Below are 23,735 nucleotides of genomic sequence, written 5' to 3'. Positions count from 1 at the left end.
AAAAAAAACTCTTGGGGCCTGGGCCCATTTATAAATATGGTACTGATTTATAAATCTTCTCTTTCCAGATATTCAGGATGCAGGAGTTGATTACCTGTTGAATGACGAACTAAGCTTGGGGTTCAGATCACAATAGTGTGTATCCTTTTTCAGGCCTTGTATTCATGCAGTAAGCCTAAGCAAATAACCTTCTAAGCTATAACTAAAGTGTTCGTTTTTGCTCAACTGTGTTTAAGTAGGTATTCTAAAATAGCCTAATATCAACCAATGATAAAAAAAAATAAAAGTGCTTTATTTTAAAATACAATCCATACTAAAAAATTTATGAAAAAACAAACTTGATTAGGGAGGTGAATTCCTAGAAAATTGTGTGACACTTAACAGCAACGTTCTTTTGAATGATCAATTTTTGCTAGGACCTTCTGATGTACTTTCTCTATGCCTACTGTATTTTATCGAGTGCTAAAAAAAGTGTTGAAAGTAGCTATTACCGTAGGTGGCACGATAAGCCCTAGACCCGGGACCGATTAATTTTTTTATTTTTGATGTCTCCAGAGACCAAAAACACTATAAACTTTTTCGTTCAAATTGTTATGTATATAGGGCCTGTCCATCTGTAAACGCGATAACATGAGTAATTTTGACGTGACTTTAATAAAATTTGGCTTCAATGTGTAATAAACTTGAGCTTAAATACTTTTCTATATTTATTAGTTTTTAATTTTTCTATATTTTTTAGGATTTTAATCTATTGATTATGGCTGATTCATCCAGTTTGACCTCAAAACTAACAGAATGCCTACAGCATCTGCAAAAACTGGAGGACTGTTATATGGTTGAAGACAAATTTTCATCTCAATTCAAAGTAAGTGTCAATTGTATTGTCACAGTATAATACTGGCTTCCAGCTTCTAATTAAATAGGCTTACAATTAATAGCTGGGCCTACGTACCACTCTAGATCGAGTTTATCTATTACCGTCATTTCATTACCGATGCTCTTGTCGAATTCACTTCCAAAATAATATCAAGTTTAGAAAATATTGAAAGACATATAATTGGTTTATTTTGTGACTTCTCAAAAGCATTCAATCAGGTTGACCATGGTATTCTTTGTGACAAACTTGAATGTTTTGGTATACGTGGAATCCCACTACAATGGTTCAGGTCATATTTAGGAACGAATCTCAAATGATTGGGAGATTTGGGATGGGTGAAATTTGGTTTTTAATTTGGTACAAATGTGTAAACCAACGTTTCTTCGAACAAGTTTGCGAACCAGCATGATCGGACTATAGAAACGGGGATTTGTGGAAGATTTTTATGGCATAAAAATTGTTTTTTTTTTGCATTTTGATCCTGGGGAGGTTCAACAAGCAATACGTTGAGGTTGACACAGAATGCTATTCCAAACTCACTAAGTGAAATACAGTGTCCCTCAAGACCTCTGCTTTTTTATTCTTTATATAAATTTTGTCGGTGCTTCTGTTTGTCCCAACTCCTAACTTTGTATGCGTATGATACCACTACGCTTTTTAAGAGCTTGTCTAAAGTTGTTCAGGAAAACATGTCTTCTTCAATTACAAATTTTGATGACTGGCTTTTAAATAATAATATTCTCTTAGGCTAAATCAGAATTTTGAAAACAAACTACTGTATGTCCAATTTCTAACACAAAACAAAAGTTTACTTGGTACGTTTAAAAGTCAAATCAAATTATTGTTTCGTGCGTCTCTGATGTTCTACATCCTTAGTGCTGCAGTTTGCATAGCCATCGAATATGATTGTCACAACCTAATATTACTTAGCAATATGGCTAGTATATAGTTCCAGATAATCTTAAAACTGACCACCTTTAGGTCATGGTAATTTTCTTGGTAATGTTTTATTTGATGTAGGTGCTATGGTACCCAAAGTTCATGCCAATGATGTTTTGTCACTTTTTTGCAATGGGATTCTGGATCATATAGAGATAGACGAAGTACAGATGGCTCGTATTGGAAGTTATCCTTTAACTTTTGCAGATCGGGATGTACATGCAAACATACTAACCTCTGTGTGAGGAGTCGTGTTTCAATTTCATTATTAACTTCATTAATGACAATACCTTTTCTTAATATTACGATTGTAACTCCTTTGTCCTTTTTTGGAATGGTAACACAGTTGAAAGCTTTTCCATTCATTTTAGTGAATTTTCCATATAAGGAATAAGCTATTACCGTAGTACTCATGGTAAGACTGAACCCGGGACCGATTTACTTGTTCATTTTGAGATCCCTAGAGGCCAAAAATTCCATGAGTTCAAATTAATATACATATTTATATATTTATTTATACAGGGAGTGGCAAAATGATTTGACTGTTTTTTCTTGCCGCCCTGTCGAGCGAGTGAGTGACGGAGGGTTGTGGGAATAGAGGCGTTACAAAGCCTAAGTGCTGAGATTTTTAGTAGCCTATCCATTGAGCTGTGGATAGCTGAGCACCATGCATTTGTAGTGGAAGTGTTTTTTAAAAGTGGCAATTCCTGTGTAGCTGTTCAGTGGCAGTTCCGTAGACGCTTAAATGTGGGTCCAAGGGGAAAAGTCCCAACTCGAAACATCATTTTGCTTTCGGTGGGTAACTTCAGAGACAAGAAAAAGAGAAAAAGTCAACAGGCCGTCCAAGTCAGCCCCGACGCCAGAGAACGTTGAGAGAGTGAGAGAAGCTGTGGAAGCTAGTCCTCAGCGACCTGCACGAAAACAAGCTGCAGCTCTGCACATGTCTGGCCGCTCGGTAGAAGAGTATTACGACACGACCTGCATTTTAATTCGTACAAAATGGCAACGGGCAACAGTTGAAGCCCAGTGGTTATGCAAAGCGCATCTCATTTTCAGAACCAGTGATTAATTTGCTTACACGTGACAAAATTGTCATTATGAGGGACGAATCACACTTTCAACCACGCCACACAGTCTTCCTAACTCTCTTGACACTCTCTGGCGTCCCGGCTGACCTTGGATGGCCTGTTGATTTTAGTTTCAATGCTGAACTAGTAGCTCTAAAAATACTCACCCACAGCAAAATGGTGTTTCGAGTTTGGGCTTTTCTTCTTTGACCCACATTGAAACGTCTACTGAACAGCCATACAGGAATTGCCACTTTTAAAAACACTTCCACTACAAATGCATGGTGCTCAGCGGTCTACAGCTCCATGGCTACTAAAAATGTCCGAAAGTTGGCTTTGTAATGCCCCTATTACCCCCACCCTCTGCCACTCACACGCTCGACAGGGCGGCAAAGAAAACAGTCAGATAATTTTGCCCCTCCCTGTATATTCATATATTTATATATGAATTAATTAATTTATTTCCCATAGCCTATCACAATACATTTTACAATCATAATAATTGTTGAGAAATATGTGTCCGTTAGCATGATAACTCGAGCAAAAGTTATGGAACAGGGGTTAATGGGAGTTTTATGGGGTAAAAATTGGGTTTTCCCATTTTTGACCAAGAGAAGATCAAATTCAGCAATTTCTTGCCAAACCATTTTGCCAAAAACACAATGTAGTATATTGAAGCGTTATTATTCGCCTAATGGTTACGGAGAAATTTTAAATTCCCATGTTATTCTTATGGAGAATAAGTAAACTGTTGTAGTTAGTTTGGTTATGAACATATTTTGATCAAATTTGGAAGATGCATTAATTTCTTACAAAACTATTAACATAAAAAAAAAACACTTTTTACCCTCCCTGTTGCAGCAAACCTAAGCACTTGTTGAACTAATTCTATTTAAATAGGGAATAAATGTGATATTTTTAAGGAGACATTTTAGTGTGAATCCAATCTGGCTATGGAAAATCGCATAGTCTGCAGTTTGCTGCGGCGGGGGTATTTGAATGGATTCACAGTTTAATTGATTCAGCCTCACGAGCAGTTACCTAGTTTTCACTGTTAACTAGGCCACTGAAAACATTAGGTACCGGTAGCTCAACGCATTGTGAATCAAAAGGATTAGGGAAAGGGAATTAGTTCCACACTTAACCCTATCTTATTCTATATAGTGCGATCATATGTATTCTTTTGTAGAACATTTTGCATTATATCTAATTTTCTGCTAAAACTATGGGAGTTTCATTATTTTTCCAGCTGCCACGTAATAAAGACCTTTAACTTGAGCCCTCTCCCGTTTTTCTACAACTTGCCCACAGAGCAAAGAATAATAATAGAGCAGACACTCTATACTTAACAGTGGTAAGGCAGTGAAGCACATTATCCGCCATCTTGTGGGGTGCTACTAGCCAAACCAAGGCCTAGGGTGCTCTCGATTTTAATTCGCAGCGCTTCACTAAAACTGCATTTTAAATAAGAAAACGATGGCCAAGAGTTTTCAAATTTGTATATCAGTTTAAGAAAGAGCTATTCCTGCTTATAGAAGTGTTTTTATAATTTTTCAATGACTACTTTTTTTGTACATTAAGGTTTTTTAACATTATTTTTTAATTCAAGGATTTCTTGACATAAAAAAAGTACATTGCGAGTAATTTTTTTATTTTTTGGTCAGAGAAATTTTGTCAGCAGGAAAGTTGTAGATAAATGAACAAATTTTAATTTTATTCAAACTTTTTTTTCCTCAAGTGTTTGGTTTCGTCATAAATTGAGGTGAAAGAAAGCGACAAAACTGTCTTTCGCGCTGCCGGCTGCCGCGCCACACCCGACCATAGCTGTGCAGTGTTTTTGTGTATAAACAGCACCCCCTAACGTTCTACAATTCTTTTATATCTCTTAAAAATGTAGTAAATGTAATGCAAATATTTTTTCAAGTGATAAATTGTATAATGTTATGAAATTAATAATAATTATTCTAAAATCTATATATTAATACGCAAGCAGTTTTCTTTTCACAGTCATAACTCAATAACGGCTTGATGGATTTTAAAGTTTGAGGTGTCAAATTAAAGGTATTTTCACGTAGATGTGCCAATACATCTCAGAATATTTAGAAAGGGCATCACTTAAGTACACTTAAGGGCTAAAGTTTGGAAGGCGGCGCTATCTGTTGACATTTGATCAAACTCATTTCCCTGTGTTTACAAATAACATATGGACGTAGTTTGAAATAGTTTTTAAGGTTAACCACAGACTGCAGGACTTAAAACTTCCAGAGCAAAGCTGGAATTTATATTTTGTTTCAATCTGTTAACTAAGTCTGGTTCATAATGAAGAGTTTCATATCAATAATAGACAACAAAGTGTTTAAGAATAAATATTTAATTCTTTTTGTCTATGGTTAAATTGATTTACCTTACATCGTATTTTACTGATTATCATGTAGTTACAGTTCGATGTGATGAAGTGAATGTTTAAAAGTGATTATTCACAGGGCAGTTATCCGTTACATTACAATATTTTTATATTTCTATAATCAGTCATATAAATTATTTTAGAGTGACTCTTTGATTAAGGTCTTGCTGTTTATGTTTTTTGTTTATTTTTTTATACAAGTTTCAGTTTTGCTCGATTTCGAGCAACAGGTTATCTAGTTGTAATTATACTAAAGTACAACTACAATGACATTGGTTATTGCAATAGCCAATGTCATAATTTGGTAGGTTGTCAGCAAAATATACTGCAAATTATTAGAGCTTTAAAGATAGTTGTAAAGTTAGGTCTTAAATAGGATTTCAGTATGTTTTATCAGACAATGAAATGCAACGTTTTATATAATCACTAGCTGTACCCGCGGGCTTTGCCCCGTTTAACTTCATAAGTGAGCTCGTTCGCATGGCTCAATCACATCCTGGTTGAATTACGTTTGCTACGCTCACTCACTTTTAGGTTGGAGCTCGTTCGCTGCGCTCACTTGCCTTCAGGTTAGCTCGTTCGCTACGCTAACTTGCCTCCAGGTTGAAGTTCGTTCGCTACGCTCACTCACCTTTTGGTTGCAAATTAGCTGTTGTCACAAATGTAAAAGAAATAATAGTGCTGCACCCTGTTGGTAATCCTTGTAACTTAAATGCTATTGAACATCATAGAACAGAACCAACTTGTTTAATTCAAACAGCTGTTAAGATTCATTAATTCCATTTAAATATGAGTACTCATAAGGTTAACATGGGAAACTCCAGAGCCACTGGGGCGGAGCCCGAGAGTCCGATCAGAATAAAAACAGCTTAGTTTTCTTATTTAATGTCTAAAGAATCAGTGTACCAAATTTCAGCCTCCTAGGTGAATGGGAAGTAAGAGAATTAGTGATGAGTGAGTGAGTGAGTCAGTCAGTGAGTCAGTGAGGGCTTTGCCTTATATATATATAGATTATCATCTTACTTATTAAAAGAGTGAAGTGATTTTTGTCACCAAGATTACGGCAAAACTACTGGCTCAATTTTGACGTTTAATATGTTGTTTGAAAGCCCTTAAAGTCTCGATGCGCATTTTGAGGGTCTCAAGTCGGTGCAATGACCCAGAAAATCCTTGGCATTCTCTCAAAGTATGATTTTGGCCCATTAAGATGAAAATGGATCCAAATCAAAAGAAAAAAAAACAGATCAGCTATGAATGATGTAATAAAAAAAACAAGAAGACAACTAACATGACTACATAATCATTATGCAGCAAAACTAAAATGTCTAGTTGCTTGTAACGTGATTAATACTACAAATCTACAGGTTGACAAGTGACAAAAAACAATCATTTTATTATTTTGTTACATTATGGTGGTTTACATCAAATTAGGTTTATGTTAAAAGTACAAATTTGTGTACTATAGGTTTATAAAACATATATATGAAAATTGTTAGTCATTGTTTTACGTTTTAATACTTCATTGACCCAAAAACAAAACCTTTTTACATAAGTCATTCCTAACCCTATTGAGGTGAGTTTTTTCATTCACTTTCTTTGAGTAATAATTTAACCTTATTTTGAAATACTTTTTGCAGAGTGCTCGTATGAGTAGTATAAAGTGGCACTGTTCTGGATCTGTTTCGTACATCATATGGTCAGTGATAAAAAGATTTCTCCCAACACAACTGTTAACTACATCCATTGTCATTTTTTCCAAAATGTTATTGTTAAACACATTGCCAGTTTTTATTTCAGTACGAAGAACTTTCTCTCTCAGCCTACACACTGTTGTTACTCCTACTGAAGGTTGAATAAGACCACCCCTATTTTTACACGATATTAAGTTGGTCTTGTTGCTCTTGTCAGTAGTTGTAAGTAGTGATATGCATTGTTCGCATATAATACTAGCAGCTGTTGATTTGGATACGTATCCGGCGTTGTATTCAACAATATCAGTGGCGATATCTGAAGACATGTTGTCATTTGTTACGCAATTTAAAAAGTCACTTTCTGTTTCATCAACATTACAATATGTATTTTGTTCGTCATCTGTCATCGTTCTCCAGAGGGGAACGGAGGTATTTATCTCTTGAATTTCGCTCTTTTGCCTGATTTTGAACATTATTGACCTGTCCAAAGCGAATGTATTGCCAGTGTTGCTTTCGTGAAGTTCACTATGCAGTAAGAGCCTTTTAAAAGTTGCAGTAAACTGCCTACAAGTAGGATTATTATTTGAACCTCCTCGGAAACGTATGTACGCAAACAACCTTTCAAGGTGGTCCTGGCTAACCTTGTACAGAGTTAGGTATTTTAATGGTGGATCTGGCTTGCCAACTAGCTCTTCGTATAGACCCAAGGAACTTTTTATACAAGTTAAAAACCCAAGGAAGCCAGTTTTTCTTTTGCTCTGGAGAATGTCCTCACCATTACTAGTCTTTAAGCTGCAAATGTAATCATACGTCTCATTTAAACATTTTGATTGCTGAACTATGTTTGAAGCACAAAGTGCTTTTTTTTACCACTACTTCTTATACTCTGACTGTTCAATACATCAAACAAATCGTTAAATTGTCTTATAAAACCAATCGTTGCTTGACAATCATCAAATCCTTTTACATTGTTATCTAGCAAATACTTAAGTGAATCGGCAACAGAGTTACTGAAAACCTGTGCAGCCAACTTTACTTTCATTTTCTGTTTATTGTACATGATCTTTAGTGAGTTTGTTGCCTAAATGTAATTCTTGTTCGTTTTGAACTTCATGCAATAACTTAATATACTTCCACTCTATTCTTTGATTCCCTTGCACTAGTATTCCGTAATCTCCTAGTGTATTTCGTACCAGTTTCAGCATGTGTGAAGGATCTAAAAATAAAAACACTGGATTTCCCGTACAAGGGTGAGGAATAAAGGTTTTAAGATTTTTGGTCAATATTGAGCAACCCAGTTTATTTGCCATTGCTACATTGCAAGATGTTCCATTGCAGGTCAGTGACACAACAGTCACCCCAGCGTCATGTGCTAGTGACAAACCTTGTGTAACCCGGCCAGAAAGCTGTTCACTTTTTGTGCTAGACACAAAAAAATATCCAAGAGGTATTTTCCACGCAGAATTGAAAAAAAAACAAGGTGGAAAACAAGTACCTCAGATGCCAAAGTTGACGAATCATCTGAAACTGGTACTCCAACATTGACAGGGCCATGAAATTTTTTCCCATCCCATTCCAAATGCTTGCGGATGGCGATACAGTCTATTTGTAATGAGCATATTGAAGGGTGCTTACTCTTAGCAGCGTATTCTGTTAAGGCTCTTGTTACCTCTGTGGAGAACCCTGGTTCGCACTGTACACTAATACGCAATGTTCGGGTATGAGGCAAAGCAGTATTAAATGTTTTGCGAACATAGGTAGGTTTTTACGCCTTTGGCGACAAGAAATGAAGTGTGACAGCGAATGCTCTCAAGCGTTCTTCATAACATTTTTTCAACTGTGGATTTGTTGTTTTTTCTATAGCACGTCTAATTAAACAGTCAGCATTTTGAGATATTGAACTAAGTAATGTACAATCTTCTTCTTGAAAGTTTAGTTTTTCTTTTAAATATTTACATATGCTTTCGATGTTAACAATTTTTTTCTTCAACCTTCTATTGGACTGTCTTAGAGTTTTAACTTTTTTTCTTGCCTGAAAAAGTTAATTTTTAGTTAAACTCAATTCTTTTTTCAAGGCCTGCTTTCTTGGCGAATCATTAAGCTTATTAGTAACAGATTTTTTAATCTTTTTTAGGTGGTTGTCTAGAGCATTCAGGATCACTAATTCTTCTTTGTTGCTCAGTTTCATTGGTACTAATGCTTGAGCATTTCTCAGTTTCTTTGGTACTTTCATTTGTTATTGTCTCATTGAAGAAATGAAGAGTCTTTTTGCTGGAAGCTTACAGGTAGAAGTTACCTTAGAGTTAGGAATACTTGGAAACACACTCGGAATAACACCTTCCCTCAGCCTGACGTAACACAGTGATGTTCTGTCTAAGTCTGCTTCAGTAAAGTGGTCAGAACATACACCGGATTCACCTGAAGGTTTCCAATCTTTACGTCTTACAGCAACTGTCCATTTTTGACGTAGAACAGGTTCCTTTGGAAATCTGAAAAATAAGGCCATGTCACACTTTTAAAATGAAATAAAAAATGTAATCATTGGGAATGAGTGACCATGAGAACCTATATATATTTATACAGCACCAGAAACTAGAGTTTTAGCTGAAAACAATGGTGCAAACATTTTTAGGTGGGGACAAATATTAATGGGAACTACAGCCGTTTAAACTGTGTTTGTACTTGTGTAAATCTACTGAATTTTGATGCAATGTTCCCTCACTAAACACTTTATTTATCAATTTCCTGTTGTTTCTAAATTATTTAAAATAAATTTTATGCCCACACTAATAGTTAATAAGTTATTTAGTATACGCTAATTTAAATAGGTATCAATAGTTTGAGAATCAATCCTAGAAATGATTCAAATATGAGATTACAGTAGTTATATTCTTACACAAAGTACCACAGTTATTTAAATTTTTAGTAAAATACATTGATTATAAATGAAATTGAAATGGAAATAGGTTATAACAAATTATACGTTTTAAACAAACTCTTAACAAGGAATAAAGCCTACCTGTGAAATGTTAAACCTTCCTTTTTCTTCCTGGTGCTGTTGCTACAACCAAAACAAATACAGTGCGGCATTTTGGAAACAAAGTCAACAATCGTAATAACATAACATAGGCTATGCTTGCCATAATACACGAATACGGTGGAAAGAGTGGATGCAAATAGATGCGAATGCGGGACGAGACGACGCTTGGGCCGCGGGAGCACTGGTGCCGGGAAGTGGAGGGGAGGCGCCATCTTGTGGGGTGTTTGGGCTTTAACGCCACACCACTGAGCGACCGCTCTATTATTATTCTTTGCTCTGTGAACTTGCCAGACGCCCATAATTTTGACACAAAAATCACCTTAGGAATTAAGTATATAGATAGAATCTGAATAAGTGATAGTGCAGTTTTAATTTGTAAAAGGTTACTGTTTAACACCAATTAAAACCCAATCTGTCTGGCACAGGTTTTCCTACAAATTTTGAATGCCAGCTTTACTCACCTAGGGAAGGATGGCAAATTGGTACATGAGATCTCTTCCAAAAGCAAGATCCTTCTGTGTCTAAGCCAAATATCAAAAAGTTTCAAACTTTTTAGTCATCTTCTCCGTAAGCCGCTTTATCGGGTGAGTGTTTAAGTATCTTGGTAATTAAGTAGAGATGGAAGATAATGTTACTTTGCAATAATAGTCAGGAACGTCACTTAGCTTTTCGGTAATAGGTGAAATAACTACTATTATTTTGTCACCTTTAACTCTAGAATGTTACATCTGGTTTCATTGATCTATTACAAAGGTACTATTATTACTTGAAGCTTGCTGTTAGAAGGAAGACACAATCAGTGGGATAGTTATTGCATTATTTGTTCGTTATACAGTAGAACCTCTTTAATCCGAACCCCCGTAATCCGAACATCCACTAATCCGAACCCCTCATTGCTGTACTCTAATACACAGTACAGCAGTTCTTTATTGTTCTTTATTATTTCAAGAGCACAAACTAAAGTAGAAGGTGTGATCACTTATCTCTCTGACCACGATGGTCAAATTTTAGATTTTTGATTTGATATACCTCATTGGGAAGGTGGAAATAAAACAAAATATAAGAGATGCTTTTCAAAAGATAATGTAAACCTATTTCTTGAATCACTTAAAAGTGAAAACTGGAATGAAGTTTATTTTTCATGTGTGGAGGACAAATATGATAAGTTTCTCAATATTTTTATGTATCATTTTAACTTAGCTCTTCCTAAAAAAGTTAAAAGGATAAATTATAAGCAAAAATCCTGGGTCACAGAAGAAATAAAACAGCAAAGAAACAATATTATTGACTTAGAAAAAGAAGCTAGAGTAACAAAAAACAAGGAGTTGAAGAAATATGTTAAAGAGAAAAATAAGTTATATAGGAAACTGTTAAAAGATTCAAAAACCAATTTTTATAATAAGCAGATAAATGAATCAGAAAATGTCATTAAAACAACTTGGAAAATAGTAAATACTGAGGTTGGAGTTCTTCCCAAAAACAAAAAAAAAAACTAGAATTGACTGTAGATAATAAGAATGTATCTGATGTTTTAGTTATAAGTAATTTGTTAAACAATTATTTTATAAACTGTATAAAAGATCTTCAAACAAAACCAGATATAGAACCTAGTGTACAGAAAAATAGTCTTTCAAGTAGTCTCTTTCCTCATAATCAGACTGTTCGCTGTGAGCCCACAGATGAAAACAAAATTATTAAAATATTAGATTCTTTAAAAAATAAGCAATCATATGATGAAATTCCTGTAACTATAATAAAATCTGCAAAAATACACCTATGTAAAATCTTAGTTCATCTGGTCAACTCTTCTTTAATATCTGGCATTTTTCAAAAAAATTAAAAATATTATACATAAAAAAGATTCTACAAAAGACATGTCCAATTATCGTCCAATTGCGATTCTGCCATCCTTTTCAAAAATTTATGAAAAAGTTATGTACAGAAGATTATCCCAATTCTTAGAAAATTCAAATATTCTAGATATGTCCCAGCACGGTTTTCGGCCCGGAAAATCGGTTTTCACTGCAGCCGTTTCATTTATTGAATCCATCATAGAGTCCATAGATAAAGGGGAGAACGTAGTGGGCATATTTATGGATTTAACAAAAGCTTTTGAAAGCATAAATCATCATCTATTACTTGATAAATTATTGAACTTTGGTGTCAAGGGAGTTGCATACAATTGGTTTAAGTCATACCTTTCTGACCGATATCACTATGTTGAAATTAACCAAACCATTTCAAATAGGATCACGGGCGCAGCATCGCACTTATGTTTGGTCTCATGTGGCGTCCCACAGGGATCGATTCTGGGTCCTTTGCTGTTCTTATGTTACATACCCGGACTTCCTGAAGCGCTACAGACTGTTCCCCATAGTAATTTATGTTTATATGCAGACGACGCAAATTTAAAAATGTCAGCAAAGAACCAAAATGAAATTGAATATTTAAGTTTTATAGAACTAGCTAATATAAAGCAATACTTCAATAATAATAGTCTTTCGTTAAATCCAAACAAAACTAAATTTATCACGTTTTCCACACAGCAAAATCGTAAAAAAATACTTCCAAATATAATGATTAAAGATGAAATTATTGAACAAGTGAATGAGGCTAAATTTTTTAGGTCTATATATTGATGAAAACCTATGCTGGGACAAACATGTCGAACATATATCGAGAAAAATTAACTCCGGTTTATTCGCCTTAAGGCGTATGGTCAGCCTATGCTCATTGCCTGTACTAAAACAAATATATTTTGCTCTGATTCACTCTAATATTTCTTATGGAATTGGCTTGTATGGTGCAACAACAAAAGATAATCTGAATACAATTCTAAACCTACAGAAAAAAACAATTAGATGTATGCTCAAACTTGAAGATGATGACTCCGCAAAAGAACACTTCAAAAATCTTAAAATTTTAACTCTGTATGGTCTGTATATTTTTGAATGTATCTTATTTTTTATAACAAAAACTTATGTACAACCAATAGGTCATCAATATAATACAAGAAGACAGACCGAAAAGCATTTTGAAAAACATAGATTGGAATTTAAAAAAAAAGACGACATACATTGGCAATAAATTCTTCCGTTCAATAAATAAGCACTTCCGAATGAACTAAGATCAGAAAAAAAAACAATAACAAACTAAAACGTAAATTGAAAATATATTTGATCAACAAACCCATTTACTCAATAGAGGAATTTTATAAATACAACAAATTTATGAAGCAGTAGTGGTAGTTTTTTAATTTATAATTGTATTGTTTTTTAGTTTTATATTTGACGCCATTTCTTGTAATGACATGTACAAGGACAAATAAAGTTGATTTGATTGATTGATTGATTGATTGATACACTGTTTATTCACCATGTTTACTACTGTATTAATAATTAACACTGTATTTTACTTTATAAAACATTTTTTCACTTTTCCCAAAATAATTTTGATCAATTTTATCTATGTTTTAGCTATTGTTATGTAAAACCAACAATATGTTCTGTAATCCGAACTATTCAATAGTCCGAACTACCCCTGGTCCCAATTAGTTCGGATTAAAGAGGTTCTACTGTATAAGTTCAGATGATGTTACTAAAATAATAGAGTACCTTTTCTCACTAATCTATTACCTAATTGGTGACACTTAAGTAACAGCATTATTTATCCTATTAAGTTAAATAACGTCCACCTTTATAAGTTATAAGTTACCTCTATAATTGTAAGTTATGAACATGTTTATGTCTATGACAATATTTATAGTTATATTTGTAGAGACCTTAATTTAATTTACAATATAACGTAACAATTACTGATCTACTTGTTTGGCCTCAGCGTTTGACCTCTATATGTCGTAACCTCTATGCTTAATATGGTAAGTTTGTTCATGGAGTTCTAAAATTGAGTTGGTAAGACTGAATTAGTTAGAAAAATAAATAACTAGCTCTATATGGATGTTGTAACAGCAAGGTGTCTGGTATGCGTGTGAACGGCTTCGATGTTGTGTGTCAGAGTTACGGCAGATTTGTTGTACCTCGGGCAAAGCTGAAGACAACAATGGTGACTCTGGATCGTTCCTGCTACGTGTGGACGAAGCTTTGCAGTTGTTGGAAGTCCAAGGATCATCTGTAGCCTCCGAATCCTCATGGACTCAACTCATCAATGACATAATCTATCAGGCTGTTACCATAGCCAAGATGGCCACTGACCTGGACTACAACGAAATAACATCAGCCTGCCACGGGGTTAGTTGTTTGTTGAATATTATTATTTAACATTTTTTTCACTTTGTTGAAACATTGTTTTATCATTTTTTTTGTCTATTATTTTTTTATATCTTAAACTTCTTTGATGTAAAATTAGCATTGCATGACTTCTGATAACAGATCTAAAATTTTGGACGCGCTGCAGAAAGTCAACAGTCCCGGAAGGTCAAATAATTTATACCTGTGCCGCTAGGTCAAAAACTACAATGTTTGCAGTGTCTGTAGATCAAAAATCCCAGTAAGTCAAATAGTACAGTCCGAGCTAAAAACGTGGTCTATGTTAAAGCAATTGACTTATTGGGAATTTGACCTAATGCAACAGCAGTTTTAATATAACGAAATAAGATAAAATACAAGTTCAGTTTCGCTGAGTCAACAGTGCTGGAAGGTCAAAAGTATAATCTGTTAAAAACAACGATAGTCCTCTCGACGCATGACTTCAATAAATTCGCGTTTTGGTGTACTTAAAGTTGTGCTAAAATTTTGAAAATTGGCACAGAGCTTCTTGGTTAGTCCTACTCGATGACTATTTTGTTGGAACTTCTATTTACCGATCTAATTAATAAAAATTGATATGTATGGTGAAATAGTTTTAAATCGTGATTTCTAACATGAAAAAGTTAGCATGCAAGATTTTTTTTTGTTTTTGGGTTAGAGAGGTTTTGTCTGTGGCAAAGTTGTAGCCAAAAGTGTGATGCGTAAAATATATTTTTTTGAATTTTTTACAATCAGTGGTTCAATAGATAACTTGGGTTGAAGAGAACGGCAAATTTAGCATTTCACAACGCATGTAAAGAACTACATCGTACGATGCGACTGCTGTGTGGACTTATAATTTACAGTTCTAAGAACCAGAAAAAGATGAATATACAGATCACCAGTACATTCATATTATTTATAAAACATCTTTCTGTATTACCAGCTTACATTTTTCACTTATAAGAATACATCATAAACAGGGTGTTAAAAATAAGCGGGGAGATACTTTACCTAGTAATTCCTTGGGTCAAAATAAACAGAAAATCAAGGATAACATTTTTTCTGAAATCGTTTCGTTAACCAGATATCCACCATTTTGTATTTTTTACATACAAATATTTATCTTTGCACTTTTCCAACCGATGTTTATCAAACTTGGTATGTATGTTAAGGTAGGAGAGACCCATGTTATAAAAAAAAGATTCATCTCGATTCACCCTAAAATTTCAAAATTTAACACTTAACTACAATATAATATACTTTACTACACCACAATATTTACGTATCACCATAAATCTTTAACAAAATAAAACGTTAACATTTTTAAAATCCAAAGTAAATCAATATAATCTTTCTTTTTTGAAAAATATATTTAAAAAAAGGCGATGGTAAAATAACGACAGGCGAGTTTCGATCTGGGTGTTTCAGGTTTGAATCTAGGAGGATTTAACATTAATTAGGTAACATTAATGTTTAATCCTCCTAGGTTTGAACTGATTGAGAGGAATACATGAAACCGAAGGGGGGAGGTAGCAACAAGTGCACTAGTATTTACTAGTGTCCAATTACAATTTCATGGATTCAACCAAAACCTTTTCTATTTCACTTATTTTCAGCTGTTAAATTTCAAACGATACGTTTTAGCGACATCATTAACGTTATTATCATCATCATCGTTTGAGTTTGAGTTTGCGGCAATGTATTTTTATGAATAAAACCTTTAATTTGATACCAAACTTGACCTCTGCTGCTATTAATTGACTGTATGCACTATTAATTAACAGCTGTGTCTAAGGATTATGTCGGCCTTAGTCACAAACAGGACAACAAGATCGCTCCACTCATCCCACACTCATCTCCATTCATACTTGGCTTAAAATGCATACATTTGTATGGTCGCCATTTCAAAGCAACATGGCTACATTATCAATGACAAACGTGGAAAACCTTATACGAGTGTGAGTAAATCCGAAAACAGAGTAGCCTAAGTCCGAAAACAACTCTAAAAAACAATAAGCAATAAATTGCAAGAACCGTTGGGATACAGCCTGTATCCCATGTGTTTTATAGGTAAAGAAGACAAGGGCGGTCCTAGACATATATTTTGGGGGGTCACCGGGGGCCTGGGGGGTATGGAATACCCCCCAAAAAGGAGGGGGTCCTGGGGTTCCCCCCGGGAAAAACGTATAAATAAATAAATATAGGCTATACAGGGTGATCAACTCAAGGAGGCCACCATTGGAATATCGGAAACGGTAAGAATTAGAGAAAACTTAAAATGGAGGACATTCCTTTATTTTTTGTGGCAGTTAAGAATATGATTTTAGTTTTTTGTCATTCAGCCACCATTTTCCAAAATGGCGGCAAAATATGTTTTCGGATAGAATAGGCAATTTAAAAACTTTTTTAGCCTTGACATTTTTTCGATAAACCCACTCGTTTAGGAGTTACAGCCTATGGAAAAATGACTTCCGGTGTACATTTTACATCATGTAGCTCCTAAACAAGTAAGTTTATAGCAAAAATGCTAAGAGTAAAAAAGTCTTACAATTGCATCCACATTCCAAAAAGACCATACAATTCATTAAAAATATGAATTATATTATTTAAAAAATGGCGGCAAACTTGAAAAGTGGAAAACTTTTTATTTTATAGTCTTTAAGGAATGTAGATGCAATTCTAAGACGAATTTACTTTTTGCGATTTAGCTCTAAACTTACTCGTTCAGGAGCTACATGATGTAAAATGTACACCGGAAGTCGTTTTTCCATAGGCTGTACTCCTAAACGAGTGGGTTTATCGAAAAAATGTCCAGGCTCAAAAAGTTTTTAAATTGCATATTCTATCCGAAAACATGATAAAAAAACTAAAATCATATTTTTTACTGCCACAAAAAATAAAGGAATGTCCCCCATTTAAAGTTTTCTCTAATTCTTACCGTTTCCGATTTCCCAATGGTGGCCTCCTTGAGTTGATCACCCTGTATATATGAATTTGAACCCCATGATATATATGAATTTGATATTTTGTATGTGTTTTTGGCCTCTAGGGACCTCAAAACGAAAAATTAAATCGGTCCCGGGGTATAAGTACTACGGTAATTGGTAATAGCTTATTCCCTATATGGGAAATTCGCCAAAAACCTAATTGTTATGTAGAACAATATTACATTCAACCAGCTGTTAGTTAAAACAACTTATATGGGACTAAAACAAATCGATGATTACAAAGATTCCTTGTTAACAATAATTTGAACATCCTAGTATTTTACTATGTATATTTAATTAATCTGCCATCCTCATACCTAAATTGAATGTATCGATGGTCAGCATTACACATAGTATAAAAAAGTCAACACTAAATATGTCTTTAAATTTGTTTCCAAATGCTGAATTTGTGTCACAAATGCTGAATGTTTACAGCTGTTATGTTAAGCAAATTATATTGTACTTAAAGCTAGCTTAGAAGGTTAGCGTCGGCTGCTAGACTTTTTAAAAATTAAAACTTAATTTCTTAAAAACTGGGACCCTTAATTATAATTATGGCTTTGACATTCCCTAGTTCTCAAAATGATCATTCTTTCAACACAAAAATAATGAAAATCCGTCGACTGGTTGATTCAGAATGTGAAAAACCCCCATTTACGTTCTAATAATATATATGATAGTTTGGACAGGTTTCAACCCTTCCGAGGCGTAATACATTTACACAGTTTATATGAAGACTACATTATAACTCATAAAATAGTTCTACAATTAAATGGATCTCCTTTTACAAACGTATATAATAACCAGAAATTTTCAGATCGTCGTTGCGGGTATTTTATGCCACAAATTTTGACGAAAGGCTATACCTATTTACAGTGTTGACCAAACAGTTGGCAAGAAGCATTAATAGATAAGCTATGTACCAAATATTATAATTTTAGCTCTATTCTAATTATGACAAAACACGAAGTAACTAAAAGCGAGTTTTGTTTGTGTAGTAAGCGTTGCAGGAGGTCTACTTTACACTGAATCGACGTTCACTTTTATTGCTTTTGATCTTCCGGCACTGTTGACTCAGCGAAACTGAACTTGTATTTTACCATATTTCGTTATATTAAAACTGCTGTTGCATTAGGTCAAATTCCCAATAAGTCAATTGCTTTAACATAGACCACGTTTTTAGCTCGGACTGTATTATTTGACTTACTGGGACTTTTGATCTACAGACACTGCAAACATTGTAGTTTTTGACCTAGCGGCACAGGTTTAAATTATTTGATCTTCCGGGACTGTTGACTTCCAGCAACATTCCCAAAATTTTATTGTAATTTTTAGTATCTGAAATGCAAGTTTGGTTTATTGCTCCAAATTATATTAACTCTAGGCTTTAAGAGACTTTTACATATAATTTTGTTTTGTCATACACATTGTTTAGTATAATAATTTTTGTATATTTTTAAGTTAGTTATATTGACATGAGTTACTTTGTAAAACAGTTCTTGTACTGAAAGACGCTCGCAAATAAAGGCATTTTTATTCATTTATTTATTTATTTATTTAAGACTATACTTCTTAGATTATAAATGTTGCTAATATTTGTAAATACATCAATTGGTTACAGATTTTGGAAATGAATTCTCAGTTGGTGAATGAAGGCTCAGCTAATTCAAACCAACTTTCTCACCTGACGGATGCCATGTTCAACCATCTTGTCACTTTGGAGGAAAGGGTCAATCTGGCCATCCTCAGGCTTTTCTTGCAGGTAAACTAAACTAAACTAAACTAACTAATCAAAAGTTAAAATAGTAGCCACTTTAAAATATAAAATAGTTTGTATTCTAATTAGTTATGGGAAAATATTCAAGTTACCTGCGACCAAAAGAACACATATCTTTTCTGTATATATTGCTTGAAGAAACATTTAATTAGGTGGTTGGTCAGAAACATTAATTAGTCCTTATCTAATACATAATAGTGACATGTAGGGACATAAGTCCCTAAAAAGCTAAAATCTATAAAACAAAGTATTGTCAAATGATCAAATCAAATGATCCTTCACGTAGCAGCTCTGAAAATTGTAAGTTATTAATTTTTATATCGCGTTAGTGAAAGCAGAATTTTATCTAAATAATTTTTTTATTAGTAAACACACTCTATCAACAGAATTAAAAGTAGAATAAAAGTAATGATGCATTTGTAATCGCATGTTAATTGTAAACAAAGGAGACGTTTTTCAATCCCAATGCGGTACTTTGGTATTATCCGGGGGCCACCCTTATACAGCGTGCTGCGGGGGTTATGTTAGGTTGGGTTATCATAAATATGTTTGTAGGACTTTCCTCGTTTTGTTATGAATCGAACGATACCAGATGAGTTATACTTTCGTCCATCGAATCCCCTCCAGGTAGGCCAAGGTCAGGTTGTTGACCGGATTGTGCGCATCATCTGTCACCACACCTGTATCTGGATCAGGGTCCTGAGTGGTGACTCATCTGGTATCGCTCGATTCATAACAAACAAGGAAAGTCTTACAAACATATTTACGTTAACCGAACCTAACATAATATAACCACCGCAGTGCGCTGTATACCTTCTTGGCGGAGTACATGTGGCAGCTAGCGGCGACGACCCATTCAACTCAATCCTCGCTGACATCGCTGCCTTCTGGGAGGAAGAACTCAAAGGCCGCTAACCGTAATCATGTCAAATTTGGACAGTAAGTCAATTAAAGTATGTTCTTTTATTTATGACAACAGCTAATTTGTAACCAAAAGGTGATTGAGCGTAGCAAACAAACTTCAACCTGGAGGCGAGTTAGCGTAGCATACAAATTAAACCTGAAGGCAAGTGAGCGCAGCGAACGAGCTCGTAGCAAACAAACTTCAACCAGGATGCGATGAGCGATGCGAACGAGCTCATCTTGAAAATTTATTTATTTATTTATACAGAATTTACAATAGCTACAGGTATAAACCCAAAACAGCTATAATGAAAAATAATACAATATTATTACATAAAGTGAAGGAAAAAAAAAGAAAAAAAAGTGCACATAAATAGACAATACAAAACCAGTGATGATAATAGTAAAAAATAGTGAATACAAGTTAATAATAATGGACAACGGTGTTGAAACTTTCACTTATTTTGGCTGCAAATCTAAAGGGATGGATTACATTAAGTAAGCAAAGCGTTTGTCTTAAATTTAAACTGCTTAATAGTGTCCAGAAAAAACATCTATTTTATTATTGTGGACATTTAATAAACGTTAGCCTGTAAAATTGAACAGTGTTACAATGAGGGATAAAAAATAAAATTGACGATCTTGAATTATTACGAGGAACATAAAAAGCAATCTTACTCAACAAAAACAAACTATCAACTTTGTTATTTAGGATTTTATACAGAAAAATCAATGCTAAAACTTCCCTTCTCAATGTAAGGCTTTGGAAATCAAACAATCTTCTCAATGAATCAGTTGACATATGCCAGTCACATATCTGATTATACCTTTTTAAAAACAAGTATCGTAGAAATATATTTAGGAGAATTTCTATTGCATTTTTGTGGTATGAGTTGAAAGGAAAATGAACAAGCATTTGACATAAAAGATAAAACCACATTGGGACAGGATGGTGTCTGTCGGGCCAGCTAGTATATATATATATGTATATACTAGCAGAGTACCCGTCCTTCGTACAGGTTTGGCATATAAGTATAAAATGCATATTGCAGTTATACTCAGGCTTTGCGTTTTCAATGGGGGAGGATACAGTTTGATAGAATTTGCTTCTTGAAATTTACGTTATACTATTGTATTACACATCTGCCATAGCCATATAATGTTCTACCACTTCACCTAAACAATAGAGAAAAATAATTAATCGAACATTAAAAAAATATCACAAATTATTCATGAAATTAAAAACATAAACATAACTGTAAACAATCCTACTTTGACAGTTCTCATTGCATATCACAGTTTTTTGTTGCTGCTTGGTTCAAATTACTGTTTTCATAAATGCAAAACGAAAAACAATAGTGCTGCACCCTGTTGGTAAATCTTATAACTTTTTAATGCTTTTGCATATCATAGAACCAACTTTTTTAGTTGAAACAGCTGACTAAATTCTTTAATTCTTTTAAGTATGAATACTCATAAGGTTAACATGGGGAACTACAGAGCCACTGGGGCGGAGCCCGAAAGGATTTTTGAGATAAGAATATGCCTATATGTTGATCGGGAATGTGAGCTATCATCATGCCAAATTTCAGCCCAATCTGCCCAGTACTTAATGCGAGATTGAACTTCAAACAAACAAACAAACACACAAACTTTTACATTTATAATATTAGTAAGATGTGTCCGTCCAGATGATAACTTGAGTAATTTTTGTCCGATTTTGATAACATTTCGTTTGAAGGTTTAAGGCGGGATAAACTTGAATGAGTTCGCGAAACAGCATGATCGGACCATGGGAACGGGGTTTTATGGGGTAAAAATTGGTTTTTCTCATCTTTGGCCCTCAAAACATAAAATTTACCAATTTCTCTCTAGACTGTCTTAAAGAGCCCAAAAAACAAATCATTCAGTAGGCCTATATCAAAGTGTTTTTGTATGGTTAGGCTACGGAGAAAACTCAAACAATTGTAAATTTAAAATTCCCATGTTATTCTTGTTTAGTTTTATAAAAAGTAAAAAGTATTTTTTTAACATTCAAGTTGTTTCTCTTTATTCCATAACTGTTTACAATTCAATATCATTGCTTAATTATTATTGACAACATCTGTTAAACAAATTATTTTAAACAAAGACTTGTAATAATAAAATAAACAGTTACCTTGTTCAATAACCTTTGGTGCTATTAGATGACGACCGGTTTCGTGATGACAATCACATCATCAGGTCAATCCTCGTAGAACGATTCGTTATAATAAATACATAAAGTTTTTACCGAACACAAGACGAAAACACATTATATTTACAAAATATTTACACACAGAAACCATCGCGATGCGTGCACGCTTATGTCGAGCCGGCCGCGACTCAAAAGCGACATAAGCGTGCACGCATCGCGATGGTTTCTGTGTGTAAATATTTTGTAAATATAATGTGTTTTCGTCTTGTGTTCGGTAAAAACTTTATGTATTTATTATAACGAATCGTTCTACGAGGATTGACCTGATGATGTGATTGTCGTCACGAAACCGGTCGTCATCTAATAGCACCAAAGGATATTGAACAAGGTAACTGTTTATTTTATTATTAAAATTTTCAATATCCAGTAGTAGGAAAATGAACTCTGAAAGACTTGTAAGTTAATATGTAAGTAAGTAATATACAAACATCTCCCTTTTTTAGCCGTCTTGACTGTCCTTCTTTTTTAACATAGATTTAATTTTTCTTATATGATGTGTGTTTCTTCTTAAAACAATATTACTTTCTAATTTTACCAAATAAGAACGAGGTTCGGGTAATTTTTTAAAAATCACACCAGGATTCCAAAATTTGGTTTTAATATCCTGTACTAAAACCTCTTCTCCCACTTGGAATTCATCTTCTTTCTTCAAGGCTGATCTGTTATACATTTGTTCTTGATACCTTTTGTTTTCATTTATGCTTTCATGTACCTCAAAAGAAACTGTTTTAGGCTGTAAATAACTGTTTGGTATAGGTAGTTTTGATCTTATGTGTCTGCTGTTTAAAAGCTGAGAAGGTGAATAGTCCAGGTTTGCAACAGGTGAGTTTCTATAATTTAATAAGAGTTCAAAATCCTGTTTACTTTCAGCACTCTTCCGTAACATTTTCTTTACAATTCCTACAGCCTTTTCTGCTAGTCCATTACTTTTTGGATAGTGAGGACTTGATGTGATTATTGTAAAATTCCAATTTATAGAAAAGTGTTTCATTTCATAGCTATTAAATGGTTGATTATCAGCCACCAAATACATAGGGATCCCATTTCGACTAAATAGCTCTTTGAATTTACCAATTATTGTATTGCTGTTTTTACTGTTCAACTTAAATACATCAATCCAACGTGAATAAAAGTCAACAGTTACAAGATAGTATTTACCTGCATATTCCGCAATATCAGCTCCAATCTTGATGAAGGGTATTTGAGGAACACTGTGAGCTTTTAAAGGTTCATTCAATTTTGAACGTTGGTGTTTCATACATATAGAACATTGAGATACTGTATTTCTTATGTCTGATGACATTCCTGGCCAGTAAAAAAATAAATTGGCAGTTTTCAATATTTTAGTTGTTCCCAGATGAGTCTCATGCAGGTGTGACAGCATAAATTTCCTCAGTTTACTTGGTATTATAAGTTTGTCATTCAAATAGAGTAATCCATCTTGATGAGTTACATCATTTCTCATATTGAAATAAGTCTTTAGGTCACCATCATTAACAGATTTTGGCCATTGGGTTTTACTAAATTGTATAACTTTGTTTAAAACATCATCATTTCTTGTTTCCTC

General features: G+C 34.0%; 1 protein-coding gene across 1 annotated transcript in view; it reads left to right on the top strand.

Annotated features, from left to right (window-relative positions):
• The first annotated feature begins 12,235 nt into the window (after positions 1–12,235).
• The window catches only part of LOC128984212 (serendipity locus protein alpha-like), a 47,965-nt gene continuing 36,465 nt past the window's right edge, over positions 12,236–23,735 (top strand). Inside the window, exons 1-3 of the mRNA XM_054403511.1 lie at positions 12,236–12,394; positions 13,987–14,265; positions 18,874–19,014. Coding sequence (XP_054259486.1) covers positions 12,236–12,394; positions 13,987–14,265; positions 18,874–19,014 — 579 coding nt within the window. The remainder of the gene's footprint in view (positions 12,395–13,986; positions 14,266–18,873; positions 19,015–23,735) is intronic.

The sequence above is a fragment of the Macrosteles quadrilineatus genome, unplaced genomic scaffold (genome assembly GCF_028750875.1).
Source record: "Macrosteles quadrilineatus isolate MER2022 unplaced genomic scaffold, UCM_ALF_1.0 Scaffold_2__2_contigs__length_208266976, whole genome shotgun sequence".
Lineage (NCBI taxonomy): Eukaryota > Metazoa > Arthropoda > Insecta > Hemiptera > Cicadellidae > Macrosteles > Macrosteles quadrilineatus.
The sequence above is the reverse complement of the archived record's forward strand: the minus strand, read 5'-3'. Positions and strand labels throughout refer to the sequence as shown.